The sequence below is a fragment of the Bubalus bubalis genome, chromosome 23, assembly GCF_019923935.1.
Source record: "Bubalus bubalis isolate 160015118507 breed Murrah chromosome 23, NDDB_SH_1, whole genome shotgun sequence".
In the NCBI taxonomy this organism is placed as follows: Eukaryota; Metazoa; Chordata; class Mammalia; order Artiodactyla; family Bovidae; genus Bubalus; species Bubalus bubalis.
Window position 1 is genome coordinate 34,772,897 of NC_059179.1, and position 17,930 is coordinate 34,790,826.

At 51.5% G+C, this 17,930-nt stretch overlaps 1 protein-coding gene across 5 annotated transcripts in view; it reads right to left on the minus strand.

The window, feature by feature from the left end:
• Positions 1-17,930, minus strand: part of AFAP1L2 (actin filament associated protein 1 like 2) — a 144,173-nt gene that overhangs the window by 25,853 nt on the left and 100,390 nt on the right. For all 5 annotated transcript variants that reach the window (XM_044935273.2, XM_044935271.2, XM_044935272.2 and 2 more), the window contains 3 exons: positions 16,851-16,979; positions 8,703-8,777; positions 7,284-7,378 (listed from right to left, as the gene is read on the minus strand). In XM_044935273.2, the coding sequence (XP_044791208.1) occupies positions 7,284-7,378; positions 8,703-8,754 (147 nt within the window). In that variant the 5' untranslated portion in view covers positions 8,755-8,777; positions 16,851-16,979. The remainder of the gene's footprint in view (positions 1-7,283; positions 7,379-8,702; positions 8,778-16,850; positions 16,980-17,930) is intronic.

A 17,930-nucleotide genomic window follows, 5' to 3' on the forward strand; every position in this document is an offset into this window, starting at 1 on the left:
GCAGGGGAGAAAAAGACAGGCAAGACTTCTCTGGTGGTCTAGTGGTTAAGAATCCGCCTGCCAATGCAGGGAACACAGGTTCGATCCCTAGGCCAGGAAGATTCCACATGCCACAGAGCAACTAAGCCTGTGCACCACAACGACCAAGCCTGCATTGTAGAGCCCATGTTCTGCAATGAGAAGCCACCGCAACGAGAAGTTTCTGCTCCACAGCTAGAACGTAGTCCCCACTCGCCACAGCTAGAGAAAGCCTGCCTGCAGCAACGAAGGCCCAGCACAGCCAAAAATAACAAAAAAATTAATTAAAAAAAAAAGTAGATTGTGGTGTGGATATTAGTACATACAGTTCATCAATGTGTAAGCATCCATCCACATGGGTCTCCAATGTCTATCTGAATCACAAAGTCCCTACAGAGGGCCGAGGGAACCTTGATGAGTTGAGAACAGACATGGCAAAAGCTGGAGTGCATTCCCACTCCTGGTTTTCAGAGGTCCTTGTGCTGGGCATTCCACATGGGGAACCCATGGGCTGTTGGGGATTCGCTGTCCTACCCAGAAGAGGGCCAGGCAGGCAGGGTACGGAGAATCTAGAAATCTTTGCCTTGGAAAACGAGCTTCTTTGGGGGACCTATGACACAGAACTTCTCCAGCCCTGGCCCCAGCAATAGTGGGAGAACAGTCAGCATGGCCTTGAGTCCCAGTGGGACAGTACTCAGCAAGGGCCGCGAGGGCATCTGATCCCAGCTTCCCCTGGGGTAGAGTGATGCTCCTGCAGTTGCTGCCCCCAAACCAGGCTCCCAGAGCCAAGTCTGTGGTTTGGCTAGTGGAGCTATCTATATGGCCTCTAGAGTGAAACTAACCGGGTTTGAATCCAGGCTTTAGGAGTCCATAGCCTTAACCGTGAATATGTGACAGCCTCTCTGTGCCTCACTTACCCTCTCCATAAAACAAGAGCCTGTCTTGAGGATTCAAGGAGACAAGTGTGATTGAGTTTCCATAGGGCTGGTGTGCTAAGGTCACTTCAGTCATTTCTGACTCTGCGACCCCATGGACTGCAGCCTGCCAGGCTCCTCTGTCCATGGGATTCTCCAGGTAAGAATACTGGAGTGGGCTGCCATCTCATACTCCAGGGGATCTTCCCAACCCAGGGATCGAACCTGGGTCTCCCTTGTTGCAGGCAGATTCTTTATCGTCTGAGCCACCAAGGAAGCCACATCAAATACGAGGAGGCTTTTGCCACCATTGTCTGGGGCCTCCCAGCCCAGGCGCCTGCATCGGCCAGGTCACAGGAGTGCTGTCCAACAAGCTGAGACAAGTCCGCATGAAGAGGGCCGGCAGAGGCCAGGTCACCACCTGGCTCCCACACATTTTTCTAACGCCGTCTGGCCCGACACCAAGAGAGCCAACAGAAGTCCCAGAGGCAGGCTCTGAACAGCTTTCAGCCCCAGCAGGTGCACCACACAGCACGCAGGAAGGAACGGAAGACTCAGCTCATTTCCTAGGCAGCCCAGCTGCGTTCAGGGCCGGCAGGTGCGGCTGTGGGGCAAGACGGGTGGGCTCCTCCCTGGGGCGGGGGTCGTGCACACAGTGGTAGCTGCTCGTGGCTGACCCTTCACCTTTGCTGCTCCAGGCATTCCCGGCCCCTTGGTCAGCCAGAGGAAGGGCTGACTGTGAAAGCCAGCTGTGGTTCTCTGAGAGCCAACTTCCTGGGGTCAGGAGGGGAAAGCGTTTCCCCTCCCCTGGGCCCCGCCAAGGTTTCTGCAGATAGGTGCTGAGGCTCAGGGTTCCTGAGGAGGCCAGGCCTCCAGCTCCATCCTTCAAGAAGCCCTTCTCCCCTTGAGGGGGTGTGGGGACCCTTCTCGTGGTAAGAAGGTGGGTCCCATCTGGAGAGAAGTTCTGAGCACCCAAGATCCAGCTCTGGTCTGGACACCCACGATTAGAACAGGACAGAAGGAGGGGGGCAAGCCCTCTGGCAGGAGCTCCTGATGGTCATTATCCCCACAGGGGGCCTGCCCTCTTGTCCAGGAGTGGAGCACCAGGGGGTGTTTCTTGAGGGTCTCCCAAACCTTTCACTGTACAAAATCATCTGTAAATGGATCGATACCAATCGAGGCGTATAGGGTGGATGCAGGAGTCTGACCTCCAGGGCTGGGTTTGAATCCTGACACTGGCACATCTGAGCTGTGTGACTTTGGGCAACTGACTTGACCTCTCTGGGCCTCAGATCCTCTGCTGCAAAACGGGGAGGGTAGAAATAACCATCATATGGTGTCATTGTAAGGATTAAACTGCACTCAGCATTATTAATTAGCAGATACTAGTTTTCACTAACCTTCAGAATAAAATACAATAATGTCAAAGAGAGAAAAGCTGCACGTGTGCCTGTTTGGTGGAGGAAGACCACGGGCTGTCTGGGAGGATACTGAGGAGGTGTTTGAGCATGACCTGGCTTATACTACACTCTCCCTCCTTAAAGAACAGGACAGCCTCTGTCCCCAGGGTTGTCAGGGCCAAAGATGAGAGCCCAGGTCAAGTTTAAGGATAAAACGATTCCAACAATTCAGAAGAGCGTCACATAATTACACAGACCCAACAGTCTATTATCAGAGGTTGAAGGAACAAGAGATCCTAAATGCCAGGAATTAAGAATAAAGGAAAATTACTTTAATCATCAACATGACGACGTCGATGGTGCACATTCAATGAGTATGCCGAGGAGATGTGACTTGGGAACCTGAAATAATGTTCTCACGGTTCACAGGAAGGGCCGGGGAAGAAAGCCACCCCGCTCAGGGTGATGTGCCAGAGGTTGGCAAACGTTTCCTATAAAGAGCGAAAGAGGGATTCACAGGCCACTGGGGGGTTTGCAACCCTGCAACTGGAGTGCAGTGAAGTGAAATGAAAGTCGCTCAGTCATGTCCAACTCTTTGCGGCCCCATGGACTATAGCCTGCCGGGCTCCTCTGTCCATGGAATTCTCTAGGCAAGAATACTGGAGTGGGTTGCCACTTCCTTCTCCAGGGGATCTTCCCAACCCAGGAATCGAACATGGGATTTCCCAGGCAAGGATACTGGAGTGGGCTGCCATTTCCTTCTCCATTGTAGTGCAGAGGAACCCATAAATAATACACAGATGAATAAGCTTGGCTGAATTCCAACAAAATGTTATTTACCAAAGCAGGTGGTGCAGGATTTGGTCATGGGCTTGGCTTCCCACATGGCTCGGTGGGTAAAGAATCTGCCTGCAACACAGAAGACCTGGGTTTGATCCCTGGGTCAGGAAGATTCCGGGAGAGAGGAAAGGCAACCCACTCCAGTATTCTTGCCTGGAGAATCCCATGGACAGAGGAACCTGGTGGGCTACCGTCCATGCGGTCGCACAGAGTCAGACACAACCGAGTGACTGAGCAGGCACGTACTTCACCAGTTCTGATTTGGATGAGACACAGAGCTGGAGGTGAGGGGCGGCCTCAGGTGACCTGAGGCGTTCTTGCAGCTCTGAACAACCAGCCCCAGGGTGCACTGTGGCAGGTTCGGGGTGGGGGCGAGTGGACACAGTCCTGGCTCCCCAGACCGACCACGGTGACGCCGTCGATGGCGTCAGCTGCTCCCCTCACAGAAGCCCAGCACCGACGCGTGTGCAGGCCTCAGCAGGGACGGGTGGAGACGGCCGCGCTGGCCAGGAGCGGAATGGTGCCAGCAAACATCTGTTTCTTCTACAGCAACCACAGCACCTGGCTGGGCCGACTGCGGCCTGGACGTGCCAAGGCTGCCTGAGTCACTGGCCACACCCAGACCCCTGGCTGCCCCCTCCAGTACTGGACGGGCTGAGCCTGGGACAGAGGCCATGCTCCTGGCCAGCCCTGGGCACTGAGGACCCCAGGCAGACAACCAGCTTCTGCCACAGCCACTGGCGAGCCCCGGGACTGGGCATCCAGGCCGAAAAACCATGGCAGCGCCCTGAAGCTCCAGGGTTGGGGCGAGAAGAGACATCGCTTTCTCTGGCTGATGAAGAGCAATTCCAGGGTTGCGCAGGCTCCGGTGGCCATGCTCTCTCCTTCCTCCCAGACTACTTGCTGCTCTGTTTCTCCTCCTCGTCAGAGCCAGCAGACACAGCTGTTCCCGGCTCCGCCCTGACGGCACTCCTCTAGGGGCCTTGGATGAAGTCTTCAGCCCGACTGGACCAGAGTGGAGGCTGGAGGGGAGCAGGCAGGTGCGTGCGGGCGGGGTGGGGAGGACCCGGGGTTCCGCCCCCTCCTCCCTCACTCCACACCTGGAAGGCTCCTGGGGTGGAGATGGGTGATGGAGACGGGACTAGGAGGGACCCAGGAAAGGTCCTTCTTGGCAGAGAAATTCCACAAGGTAGGGAGACTGTCAAGGTTACTGGCTCTGCTGGAAGTCACCCCAGGGCCTGGACTGTGTCCACAGGAACTGTCACTGTGCATCTGAAAGGCCGCTCCAGGACTGTGGGACTCTCAGGTGGTGGGATCCTCCCCGCTCCAGCACCAGGTTCCTCTCTAGCCTCTCCTGGCCCCGACGGCCTGCAGACTGCTCTCCAGGGGCCAGCCTCTGCCCTGGCCTTGCTTGATGGTCCTGCATCTCACACCCCCGAGCCCTTAGGGCCTCTGTGCCCAGGTCACAGGAGACTGGCAAGGGAGTAGGAAAAGCCAGCCAGAGCCCCGGGCCGTGGGACTCTGTGACCTGATCAGTGTATAGCCACAACCCAGCCCCAGACCCCGGGCACCCAGTCCAGCACCATGTTCCTCAAACACAGGCTTCCAGAGGGAGTCAGTGCCTGGGAGGCTCGGCCCCATGCACAGCCCTTCTGCCCAGTGCGGGTCCATCAGCAGCTGCCCCACGTGGGGCCAGCAGCAGCACCTCCATTGTACAGAGGCCAAAGGTACCCTGGTCAGAATCATACATGAACTCAGGCTAGGAAAGTTCCAGCCCTGGCTCAGAGCAGCCACCTCTCCTCCCCACATCCGGTGAGCAGAGCTTATTAAGTGAAAGTGAAAGCTGCTCAGTCGTGTCCGATTCTTTGCGACCCCATGGACTATACAATCCGTGGAATTTTCCAGGCCAGAATACTGGAATGGGTAGCCTTTCCCTTCTCCAGAGGATCTTCCCAACCCAGGGATCGAACTCAAGTCTCCCACATTACAAGCGAATTCTTTACCAGCTAAGCCACAAGGGAAGCCCGAGAATACTGGAGTGGGTAGCCTGTCCCTTCTCCAGATCTTCCCGACCCAGGAATTGAACCAGGGTCTCCTGCACTGCAGGCAGATTCTTTACCAACTGAGCTATCAGGGAAGCCTGCAGAGCTTAGGGTGTACCCGAAAACCACGGCACCTCCCACCTGCTTAAAACCTGCAGCAACTACATGGAAGCTGAGGGGCTGTGCCCCCTTCCCAAGTCCCGGGGTCACAACGAGGGGGGACCACAGCTGGAAGAGACACAACTTGTGCCTCTACTTGACTGAGAAGACAAGCTGAGTGGGGTCCAGGAGGCTGCAGAGTGGCCCGGAAACCAAGAACCTGCTTACAGATCCTGGCCCTGCTACCTCCTCGGCCAGTTGTTTTCACTCTTGGGGTCTCTGTTTCTTGGCAGGTGATGGGCGGACCACGTTTGGGTGTGCCAGGCAGGCAGTGGCTCAGAGCCCAGCAGTCACTCGCATCATTGGTATATGTCCAGGACTGAGGCGCAGTCCATCAGGTCTCCCTCGGCCTGGGATGAAGGGTCCCCACCAGCTGTCACCCAGATGTGGGATGCTGCCCAGGCACTCCTGACCTGCCCCGCCAGCTGGGAGGGCAGCAGGGAGAACCACGCTACCTCCAGGAAGGCATGAATGAAGGGGGCCAGTCTGGCGTCAGGACCCCCTCAGTGGTGACCTGAGCCCACAGACCCGGCAATGGATGGCTCGGTGTGAGCTCAGTCACCGTGGAGTCCCATGTTCTGAGAAATCCTTCCCAGCTCACACCTTTCCCAGGAAGCTGCCCCAACCAGATCCTGGAGCGGAAAGAACTCGGGTTCATGTCCTGCCACCTCGAGGTTGTGCAACACCGGGACATTATAAGCCTCCTGACTCCTAGTTCCTCTCCCATAAAGTGTAAATACTTCTGCTCACCTCGCTGAATACCAACGTGGTCTGCCAGGCCACAGAATAGAGATCTTAGTTGAGAGATATTCACATGCCTTTCATTTAAACACCAAGAAACCAAGGGCCAGAGGCCTTAAATAACTTAAGGTCAAGGAGCTTAGTACTGGCAGAGCTAGAGCGGGGATCTGAACCCAGGTCTGGAGGAGTCTGAAACTCCATTCATCCATCCATGAACAAATACACGTGTGGCCTACTGTGTGCAGACACAGGACATGAAGCAGTAAATGAGACATGGCCCCTGCCTCAGGGAGCTTACATCTGCTCTGGGAGGCAAATAATCAACACGGAGGGGGTAACTAGGTGGTAAGGCAGGCGGTAACAGGGGCAGGCACTGAGGCAGGATGTCTCACCTGTGGGCAGGCCAGGGAGAGTCTGTCTGAGACTAAGGAGGGGCAACTTTGAAGAGTCAGGGCCCAAGAAGTGCAAAGTCCCTGCAGCAGGACTGACCACAGGGCACAACCCAGGAACTGAGGGGAGGCCGGTGATGAGCAGATGCGGTGAGGCTGGAGACGCAGCTGGGCCAGACAGGGTGAGCCCTGGGGCCATGAGAAGGAGTGTGGACGTTTTGTCCTAAGTTCAGTAGGAGCTCTTGGTGGGTTTCAAGCAGGAAGTGGTGTGATGTGATTTATGTTTCCGAAAGATCACTGTGGCCGGAGCTGATGACCACAGCTGTGCATGGCCCCGCTCAGGGGTGCTGGAAAAGAATCTGGCAGGTCACCTCAGACACACACGGTGACCCTCATCTCCCACTGCCATCCCTCTCTGTACTGAGCAAATGAGATCACCCGTAGGGCAGGCTGGCTTGATCTGTCTATCCCGGTGCCTTACCCCAGGCCCCATACACAGTCGTTTTTCAGTCGCTAAGTCATGTCTGACTCTTTGCGACCCCATGCAGAACGCCAGGCTTCCCTGTTCTTCACCATCTCCCGGAGCTTGCTCAGACTCATGTCCATTGAGTCGGTGATGCCATCCAACCATCTCATCCTCTGTCATCCCCCTCTCCTCCTGCCCCTCATAGAGTGGATGCTCCAAAAATGCCAGATGCTTGGTGGACTGCTATCTGGAGGACCCACTAGGCATTCACAGGGTCACATCAGGGAAATCAGGGGTCCCAGACCCACACTTACCATCTTGGGGGGTGGGAGGTCTGGGAGACTCTTCTGAGGGGCCGAGGAGGGCTGGGGGGGCTCACCGTTGGTCAGCGGGTTCTGCTGCTCGGGGGCTGTGGGCAGCAAGCAAGAGAGGGTTTTCGTGAGGGGCACCCAGCCTCCCAGCAGAGTCTCATTACCCAGGAGCGTCTGGTCACATGAGCCCTGAGTTCTATTTGAGCAGGTGTTAATTACCCAGCAGGCAGTCCCTGGAACCAGTACTGTTTTTCCTCCAAGAATAGGGTAGATTGGCCCCGGGCAGATTCCTCAGAAGGAACTAGTTTGAGGTTTCTGGCAGGTTCCGCAGCCTCTCCTCCACCTGCCCCATGTCCAAAATGATCTGGCCACAGAGCTCTGGCAGTGGAGGAGCTGCCTGTGGGCACTATACTGAGCGGCTCTCAGCACCGAGCCTGTGATTACGTCTGTCCACCCCACCCGTTTCCCCGGCAGGCAGGCTGACAACCTTAGGCACATGGGCTCTTTCATGCAGGGGACCTCTGCTGAGTCCATGCTTGGCGGTGGGGCAGGAGGCAAAAGCCACACTGAGGAACTGGACCACCAACCATCTGCGCGCTTCTGAGCCCATTTCAGCCGGGCCGGACAGGCCCAGGCAGATTTGACCCTGGGGCTTTTCAGGCTGATGTCTTGAAGCCAAGGCTTTACCAGACTGAATGCTTTGGGGTGCTGTGTTCCCACCTCTTGCTAAGCCTCTGCATTTGAGTTATGGGCTTGAGAGTTGGGAGATGGGGCCTCTAATCCCCTGTGCTCTGCAACCTAGGCAGCTGTGCAAACCTTGGACCTCCCTGGGATCCTGCTGGACCCAGTCCTGGGGGTTTTCATAGAAAAGCAGAGAGCAGAAGAGAGCAGGAGAGTAAGACACCACGGAAGACGATATGTCCTTCCAATGGAAGATAAAATGTTCTGCCGAGAGATCACCTTTGAACAAAAGCTTCACATATTAAGGCAACTGCTGGCAGCATTGCTTCCTCCCCATCACTCCTACCCCCCCAACACACTCATAAAACCCAGACTTATCAAAAGTCATAAAGCCGGGGCCGTGGGATCAGCACCGTACGCAGCTGCTTTCTTAGAACATCTGAATTATCATTTCCTATTTCTGGGGTGATGCTGGGAAACGCTGAGAGACTTTAGGGACAGATGCCTTACCCAAGAAGGGGACGTGAGACCTTTAAGAGGCAAGGAGGTGGCCTGGTTGGTGAAACTTCCCCAAAATACATCAACCCAGAATACCATCAACTAAAATAGGACTTCCCAAAATAACCCCCCCCCAGGCCTGTCTGTGGTGCTGGCTGGAAGGAAGGAGGGGTGGTGTGGGACCAAGGCTTAAACCTGCCCCGCTCCCGGGAGCCGGCCAGTCTGTCGGCAGTAATCCCATACCTTTGTCTTGGGACTCGGCATTCTGTTGCTTGTGGACTGTCACTTTGTTCATATAAATGTATTCCTCATCAGAACCTGCAGGAGGGGGACGGAAGACAGAGGCTCCAGGTGATTCCATGAAGGGAAAGGGCTTCTAGAGAGAAACACCCCCCACCCCCGCCACCCTCGAGACACTGTTATCAGCCTGGATTCCAGTAAAAGCATACAACATTTTCAGTTGATTGGAAGAGTCCATTATAGAAAGAGTTGACGGATTTCCAGAAAAAGAAATGCCTAGTTTGCTGACTCAATTTTCTGTCCTGGGAAGAGGGGAGAGGACAGAAAGGGAGGGTGCAGAAGGGTAGCTTTGGGAATAGAAGTCTTACATGGAAAAGCACCCATAGCCTAAGGATCTGCCTCAGATTCCACCAAGCAGAGATTTCTCTGGTTTTTCCTAGGCTTTCATTTAAATTGTGAAACATTTCCCATCAGTCATTCTCAACCTAGTCTGAATTACATGCATGGGCTGATCAGAGCAATGTCTATATAAGATAGGTCACATTGAGGATCTGGAAGTTTAGTTTCCAGGCCTCTAGCTGGAGTGCTGCTGTGCGGCCCTGAGCTCTGTTTTTGGAGGGGTGAGTGTGCTGGGATGTGGGCCTGCAGCACCAGCAGCTGCCTGCTCTACCTTCAGCAGCACAGCTCTTTCCTTTCTTTAAAAACATTTCTGTACAAGTTGTTACCTTCCCCCTGCACATCTGGGCAGAGAAAGGCTCGTCTTCTAATACAGTTCCCAACGCCCCAAGGACCCTTTCTTCAGAAGCCTGCAGAGGAAGCTCATCTCAGTGTTTTTTTCTCTTAGCAATCCTTCTGCATTTCTTTGCAGTTCTTAATTTGCATTTCCTAGAAACTTGTGGCTGATAAATTCCAGTGGCTGGAGACGGTGCTACTGAGCCAAGGAGCCCAATCCACACCCCTGGCAAAGGAGGCGGTTCAGCCAGTTCCCCACCACAGACCGCCCGGACTCCAGCCAGCAGGCCTACCTCCACAGTCGTGGAGAATCCAGAGAAATTGGAGGAGGACACGGCTGGATGGAGCTTCCTCCATCGGCTGTGGGATTGCCACCCTGGTGCCCAGCCCTGCCAGGGCCAGTCAGCAATGTGATCCCTATACCAAGGGCTGCAGCAGCTAACGGGATGCAGTTATCCACAGCTTGCATACTTCCACTAAAGGGCTGCGTCTGTACCTTCTCCAGAACCTGGCATGGGGAGAAGCACTCTGCAGGGGGAGGCAGGAGATGGGGTTGGGGGGTGGGGCGTGGTCCTCAGCCAAACTCTGCCATCAATAGTAATTCTGAGCAAAACACCCAACCTGTGTGCCTTGGTTTTCTTGTCTGCAGAGTATGGAAAACAATTGTGATGAAATACTGCCTATTTCTGGGGCTTCCCAGGTGACTCAGTGGTAAAGAATCTGCCTGCTGATGCAGGAGATGCAGGAGACTTGGGTTTGATCCCTGGGTTGGAAAGACCCCCTTGTAAAAGGAAACGGCAACCCACTCCAGTATTCTTGCCTGGGTAATCCTATGTTCAGAGGAGCCTACAGTCCATGGGGTTGCAAAGAGCCAGACATGGCTGAGCACACATGCATACATACACATTTCCTATTTCTGCCTAACTGCAGTTCTCAAGAGTTCAAAACGCAAATATCAGGCAATCTGAAAGAGTAAGGTAACCTTATAACTAAGATTTTAAATGACAGCTTAAGACTTCCCTGGTGGTCCAGTGGTTAAGAATCCACCTGCCAGTGCAGGGTACACCAGTTTGATGCCTGGTCCTGTAAGAGCCCAAATGTCACGGGGCACCTAAGCCCATTCACCCCAACTATTGAAGTCTGTGTGCCTAGAGCCCGTGCTCCACAACGAGAAGGCACTGCAGTGACAAGCCCATACACCACAGCTAGAGAGTAGCCCCTGCTCATCACAACTAGAGAAAGCCCGCATGTAGCAACAAAGACTTAGCACAAAGATAAAGTTAAAAAAAAAAAAAGAAAAGAAAAAAAGACCATCTAAATTATGGTTTTTCCAGTGGTCATGTATGGATGTTAGAGTTGGACTGTGAAGAAAGCTGAGCACCAAAGAATTGATGCTTCTGAACTGTGGTGTTGGAGAAGACTCTTGAGAGTCCCTTGTACTGCAAGGAGATCCAACCAGTCCATTCTGAAGGAGATCAGCCCTGGGATTCCTTTGGAAGGAATGATGCTAAAGCTGAAACTCCAGTACTTTGGCCACCTCATGCGAAGAGTTGACTCATTGGAAAAGACTCTGATGCTGGGAGGGATTGGGGGCAGGAGGGGAAGGGGACGACAGAGGATGAGATGGCTGGATGGCATCACCAACTTGATGGACGTGAGTCTGAGTGAACTCCGGGAGTTGGTGATGGACAGGGAGGCCTGGCATGCTGCGATTCATGGGGTCGCAAAGAGCCGGACAGGACTGAGCAACTGAACTGAACTGAACTGAAATTATAGCAAATAACTCAAAGGCTCAATAATAGGAAAACGGTGAAAAAACCATAGTACATTAACATAGGTAATAGCTGGTCACCTTTAAAAATAAATGGATTACTGGAGAGTGTGTAAATGGGCTGAACATCGTGGAAGTGATTTTAGAGGATTTATTTAACTGTTCCTGGTCTTTAACCCATCATTTTCCTTGTCAGAAATCAATATTTTGAATTGAAAAATATTCAAGTATTTTGAAGATAAACTCCAGCATGAAAACAAATTTTATTTGAGGGTGTTCATTGCCATGTTATATAAGAATTTTTTCTTAAAGAACAAAACGTATATGCTCACTAACAATGGGCTAGTTGAACTAGTTGAACACTTCGCATTCATCAGTGGACACTACCCACCTGTGAAAAATAACAAAGCAGCGCTATGTCTGCTGTTTACAAAGATATCCAAAAATTAAAGGATCATGTTTCAGAAAAGAAAAAAAGAAAAGAAAAAGTACACAAACTGTCAACACAGGGCAGTGTGCACAGGCAGCAATACTGAACATAAAAATAACACAGAGCAGAATGTAGAGGCAAACCACAAAATACACGAAAATATTCTGATGACACCAAGAAAGGTCCCAAAAGGAATCAAAGCAATGTAAATAGCGTTTAACGTTCATTTCACATTCATTTCTTTTTTCAAGTTGTTGACTAAGCCCATACTCCTTTCCAAAAAAAAAAAAAAAATGCAAGATATTGTTGATTATTGTTTTAACTGTGAGATTCTGAGCAGGTGATTCCTCCCCAAGATGGCCATTTGTAAACTGCAGATTAAACTGGCTCTGATCCATGTCACAAGGCCGCGTGTCCCTCCTTGGACACACTGCAGGCTCTGCTTGACTAAGTATTGATCTCAGTGTTGCTAATCCCCCAGAATCCAATAAGTAAGTAACAGGCTCCCAGGGCCCTCTGCAATCCTGTGAACTGGGCCTTGGAAAGGGGAGGCTGATGAGCTGTCCCAGGTCTGGGAGGCAGTCTTGGGGTTGGGGAATTTCTATCATGCTCTCATTTATTTTCAGAAGTGCACTGAGCCCCAGCACCGTGGGAGGTGCTGGGGACACAGCAGAGAACAAAACAGACATTGTCTCTGACTTCATGAACCCACTGGGGCAGGGGCAGGCAGGCGGGAGGGAGAGGGAGGCAGATCTGGATGGACAGTCACACAGGTATGTGGGGAGTGACAACACTATGGGGGGCAGGGGAGGAGGAAAGGAGAGCTCCCAACGCTCTGACCACGTGTGCGGATCCAGGGAAAACAATCTTTGTCTGAAGAGGGTGGTGGTGAGGGGTAGGGAGGAGGGGCCCAGACCCTCTCCCTTACAGTTGGATAGACTAAATGTTCAAATCATGTCCCATCAGAAGGGCAGCCCCTGAAATGTTCCCAGAGTTTCTGAGCAGGGTATTGGGGCAGCCCTCAGGCTTAGGACAGGAAAAGATATCAGGATCCCAATACACAGACCTCAATCCATGCCTTGATCTCACTACTGAGACAAAAGAAGAGAGTAGAAAATTAAATACTATTTATACATGAAAGATCAGAGAACAGACAATTCGATGTGAAAAGTACAGACACAGACACACACACACACACACTCATACTCTGCCCCAAAGGTGTGGAAGTAAACAACAGCTCAGCCAGTGGAGATCACAGGCTATCTTGAAATGATCAGCCTGTCTCCATCTACAAGTCCAGGCAAGTTGAGTTCATTTTCTGGAAGACACACAGTGAGGCAGGTCTGGGAAGCTGAGAGAAAAAAAAAGAATGCCTTCAGTTTAAGGGGCTGTGCATTCTGTCCTGTGCAGCACAGTAATTAACCTGGGGCAGACTAATCTGGACCGTGAAGAGGGGAGGGTAGCATCACGTCAGGGTTAGGTCAGCTGGCCCAAGCCTCTGCCGGGCTCTGCCACACGTGGCCATGGAGACACAGACATACAGAACAGACTTGTGGACACAGTGGAGGAAGGAGAGGGTGGAACGAATTGACAGAGTAGCATGGAAACTTATACACCACCCCAGGTAAAACAGATACCAAATGGGAATTTGCTGTATGACTCAGGGTGCTCTGTGACAGCCTAGAGGGGTCGGATGGGGTGGGAGGTGGCAGGGAGGTTCAAGAGGGAGGAGACTATGTATATCTATGGCTGATTCATGTTGATGGATGGCAAAAACTAATACAATACTCTAAAGCAATTACCCTTCAATTAAAGATAAATAAGTATTTTTTAAAAGGGGGGAAAAATGTCAGTTGCTATTGTAACCACTCTGCCACGTGAGAAGATGCTAAGAGAACCAGAAGGGGAAACTTATAAATAGTGGCTACTCACCCGTGGGCACTGACCTGGAGAACAGAGTTTGCATGCTAAGTCGCTTCAGTTGTGTCCGACTCTTTGTGACCCTATGGACTGTAGCCCACCAGGCTCCTCTGCCCATGGGATTCTCCAGGCAACAATACTGGCGTGGGTTGCCATGCCCTTCTCCAGGGGATCTTCTCAACCCAGGGATCAAACCTGTGCCGCTTATGTCTCCTGCACTGCAGGCAGATTCTCTACCACTAGCACCACGTGAACAGAAGTGACAGCCAAAAGTCCCAGTATGGCTTTGCAAGTTTATCTGTAGTCTGGGTGCACTCTGGGGGAGACTCACACTGGGGAGCCCCCTAACCCGCTGTCGGCAGCTCCTGCAGCCCCTCATGCTGCAGAGACTAAGGGTAGGGAGGGCCTGATTTTATAAGAGCCGAATATACAAAGATTAAGGATGAAACAGAGGTCACCTACAGGACGTCACACTAAACCAGAAAGGGACCCCTGCACCAGGGGCTCCGATGGGGCAGTGAGAACCAGAAACCAGGGGTCAGCCACCACCACCGCGGTGTTTTTCAATTCCCAACAGAGGTGTTCTTTACCATCAGACATTCTCAAGTCGGAGCACATCTAAATGGACTGGGAGTGTGCTCTTTAAAGGGTTCCACCAATGAGTCCCTCTGTGGAGTGACTCATTCCTCTCTAACTCACCTGCTTTGGAACACGCATTTCCCATCCATTCGTCCCACCTTTGATGTACTGCTGATCAGCACTCAAGGCGGGTCAGCAGACGCTCACTACAAAGCCAGGAGGAGCCTGGGAATCAGGGGGCAGCCTGCAGAGCTCAAAGGCAATGAAGGGGCTCCAAGAAAATGCCTTTGATGAAAGGCTAAGGGAGCCAGTTTATGCCGACAGAAGAGAAGGCTGCCAGGCATATAACAACATGCTTTGGCTTTTATAACTTTTCTGATATTCAGACAATAGAAACTAATTCCCCAGGGAACAAAGAAAAGGAAAAGGGACTTTGAAATGTTGCCCAGTGGACGCAGGCTGGATGTAAGGGAGGAGTTCCTGACTGTGAAGGCCAGAGCAGGTGCGCCTCTCTCCCTGGCATGGATCTGAGCTGCTCCTACTGTGAGGCAGATGGATTTGATGCCCTCTTACGATCCTAAAATATCACTTTCAGTTCTCAAACATCCGACATAAAAATAAACTTGACTAAACTGTTATGACTTCACAAGAAGCCTCTTCTTTAAAAAAAAAATTGTGCTAGAAATGAAACCATATGTCTACAAGAAGACTTGTACAAGACTGTTCAAAGCAGCCTTATTATTCCTAACAGCCCAAATCTGTGAATAAACCAAATGTCCATCAACAAATGAATTGGATAAACAGGTTGCAGTATATTCAAAGAATGGAAAACCAATCAAGAACAAAAGGAACTATTGATGCAACCCATGGCATAGCAGAATCTCCTGAGTGAAAGGGGCCCAACCCAAAGGACAAACCATCCAATTTCATTTATATGAAAATCCAGAAAGGGCATCACTAATCAATAGTGGAAAAAATCTGAACAATGGTTGCCAGGCTCCTCTGTGCATGGGATTCTTCAGGCAAGAATACTGGAGTGGGTTGCCATTCCCTTTTCCAGGGGCTCTTCCCAACCCAGGGATCAAACCCGGATCTCCTGCATTGGCAGGCGGATTGTTTACCACTGAGCCACCAGGAAAGCCCTGTGATATACAGTCTTAAAGCAATGGTGGGTGGGCATGAATTCTTGCCCTTGAAAGATAGAAATGCTCCTGAGACAACAGAAATGTTCCGTGTCTTATTTTGGGTGCTGGGAGCACAGGTGTATAAGCTTCCCAGGTGGCGCTAGTGGTAAAGGACCCACCTGCCAATGCAGGAGATAAGAGACACAGGTTCAATCCTTGAGTCTGGAATATCCTCTGGAAGAGGGCATGGCAACCCACTCCAGTATTCTTGCCTGGAGAATTCCATGGACAGAGGAGCCCGGTGGGCTACAGTCCATAGGGTCGCAAAGAGTCGGACACTACACTGTCAATTAAAACCACTGAAGAGAAAATTAAAATGATAAGAATAAAGTAGTATTGCTCATAATATTCTTTACTACTCTTGTAGTCTATAGATTGAATTTGCCCTCCTCTATTAAAAATTTTAACAGAGGACTTAACATGCACGCATACACATGTGTATACCGTTGTCAAAACTCACTGAATTGACTACTCAAGATTTGTGTACTTGACTGGATACAAAATCCAGCTTGATTAAAAACATAGAAAAGATAATTAACTCAGGGTTCTTTGATTTGTTGTTGTTTAGTCACTAAGTCATATCTGACTCTTTTGCGACCCCATGGACTGTGTAGCCTGCCAGGCTCCTCTGTGCATGGGATTCTTCAGGCAAGAATACTGCAGTGGGTTGCCATTCCCTTTTCCAGGGGATCTTCCCAACCCAGGGATCAAACCCGGATCTCCTACATTGGCAGGCGGATTCTTTACCACTGAGCCACCAGGAAAGCCCTGTGATATACAGTCTTAAAGCAATGTTTTCCAGTTTTCCTTTGGGCTGTATGACTCTGGACAAGCTATTTAGACTTTCTAGGCCTGGGTCTCCTCATCTGTAATAATAGCACCAACCTCACAGGAGTGTTTTGAAGATGAAGCCTTGTTAACACATGTGCAGGTGGGAAGAACTCAACAAAGCACTAGCTATTATTATAATACTAGTTTATTTTCCCTTCTCTACTTTCAATAATAGGAAAAATACTTTGAAAACACTGTTTGAAACCTCTCTGTGGGCTACTGTGTTGAGAGTTCGTGGGGCTGCCACACACGTCCCATCCTTTCTGTACTATCGTTACCATCTGCCGTGTCCTGCTAAAAATGCATAAATTAAGTCCTAACCCCGAACAGCTCAGAATGGGGCTATATTTGGAGAAAGGATATTTAAAGAGATAATTAAAATTAAACGAGGGCGCTAGGGTGGGCCCTGTTCCAATATAAATGGTGTCGTTACAGGAGAGATTTGGACACTGGCGTGCAAGCACGGGAAGACGGTGTGAACACTTGGGGAGAAGAGGACCATCCGTATACCAAGGAGACCAGCCTCAGAAGGAAGCGACCCTGCCAACACCTTGATCACCGATTTTTAGCCTCCAGAACTGTGAGAAGATGAGCTCCTGTTGTTTAACCCAGTCCAGGGGCCGTTATCACGGCAGCTCTAACACACAGAAGACCACCTCCCTGTTTCCGTGGGGACCCTTCACCAAGGCCCTGACCACACTCACTGTTGCTCTTGGTGTATAAGCGGAGAAGCTCGGCCAGGCCACTCTTCTTCACCACGGCTGTGCTGCTCAGGTTCTCCTGGTCAAGAATCCTGAGGAAGTCATCCAGCTCTGTCAGCAGCTGCTCCAGGGCTAGAGACAGAAAACAGAGGACACTCTTAAAGCAGCTGCCTTTTCCCTAAAGGCCCTACTCAGATACACCTCTGATCCCATAGCATCCTATGACAGACCCTCTGGTCTCAAGGGGAGGGGTGTGGGGTGAGGTCAGGCAGCACACAGGGGACCCAGCCAATAGGTGTGATTCCCAGCGCCACGGTGGTGGGGACAGGCCAACACACCCTTAGCTTTGGGATGGGCAACCTCGGCCAAAGCTGCAGGGCCACCATCTGCTGGAGTGACGGTGGTCAAAGTGTCCCGATCAAGCCCCTCAGGCCATGCGAGTGTGGAAACAGGACTTTCTTCCTCAAGTAAAGAATAGCTCAGGGTCTGGGGAACTTGAACACAGATCAAACCCACAACCACCAAAAGAAATGCTGTGGTCGACTCAGTTGTTAAACCTTTCCCCAAGGACGGGGAAACAGAGAGTCACTCCAGGGAGATGAAACTGATTATGGTGTCCCTGCAGGAATATAGACAACCCATCAAAAGCCACACTTGGACAAACAAAAGCTTTCTCCAAGATTCTTCACTGATTGAGAATCAACGTCACGAGTCCAGCATCACTCCCAAGTTGGTTAAGGGCTGCCGTGCCTTGGGATCCACAGCCCTTATCTGTGGTGTCTAATAGGCGTCTTTCAGGTGCCACTGTTACAGAAGCACTTGTGGACTTCCAGCTGGAAGCACCTTGCAGAAATTATTAGTGCACTGGGCAAGAGGGAAGGTGCAGGACCTTCACCACACCATTACTGTCGTGGTTGTTACTGTTAATGACCTAAATCTCATCTAAGAACAGAATGTCAGACACTTTCCTGATGGTCCAGTGACTGAGACTCCACGCTTCCAACACAGGGGACCCGGGATCCATCCCTGGTCAGGGAACCAGATCCCACATGCAGCAACTAGGAGTTCTCATGCTACAGTGAA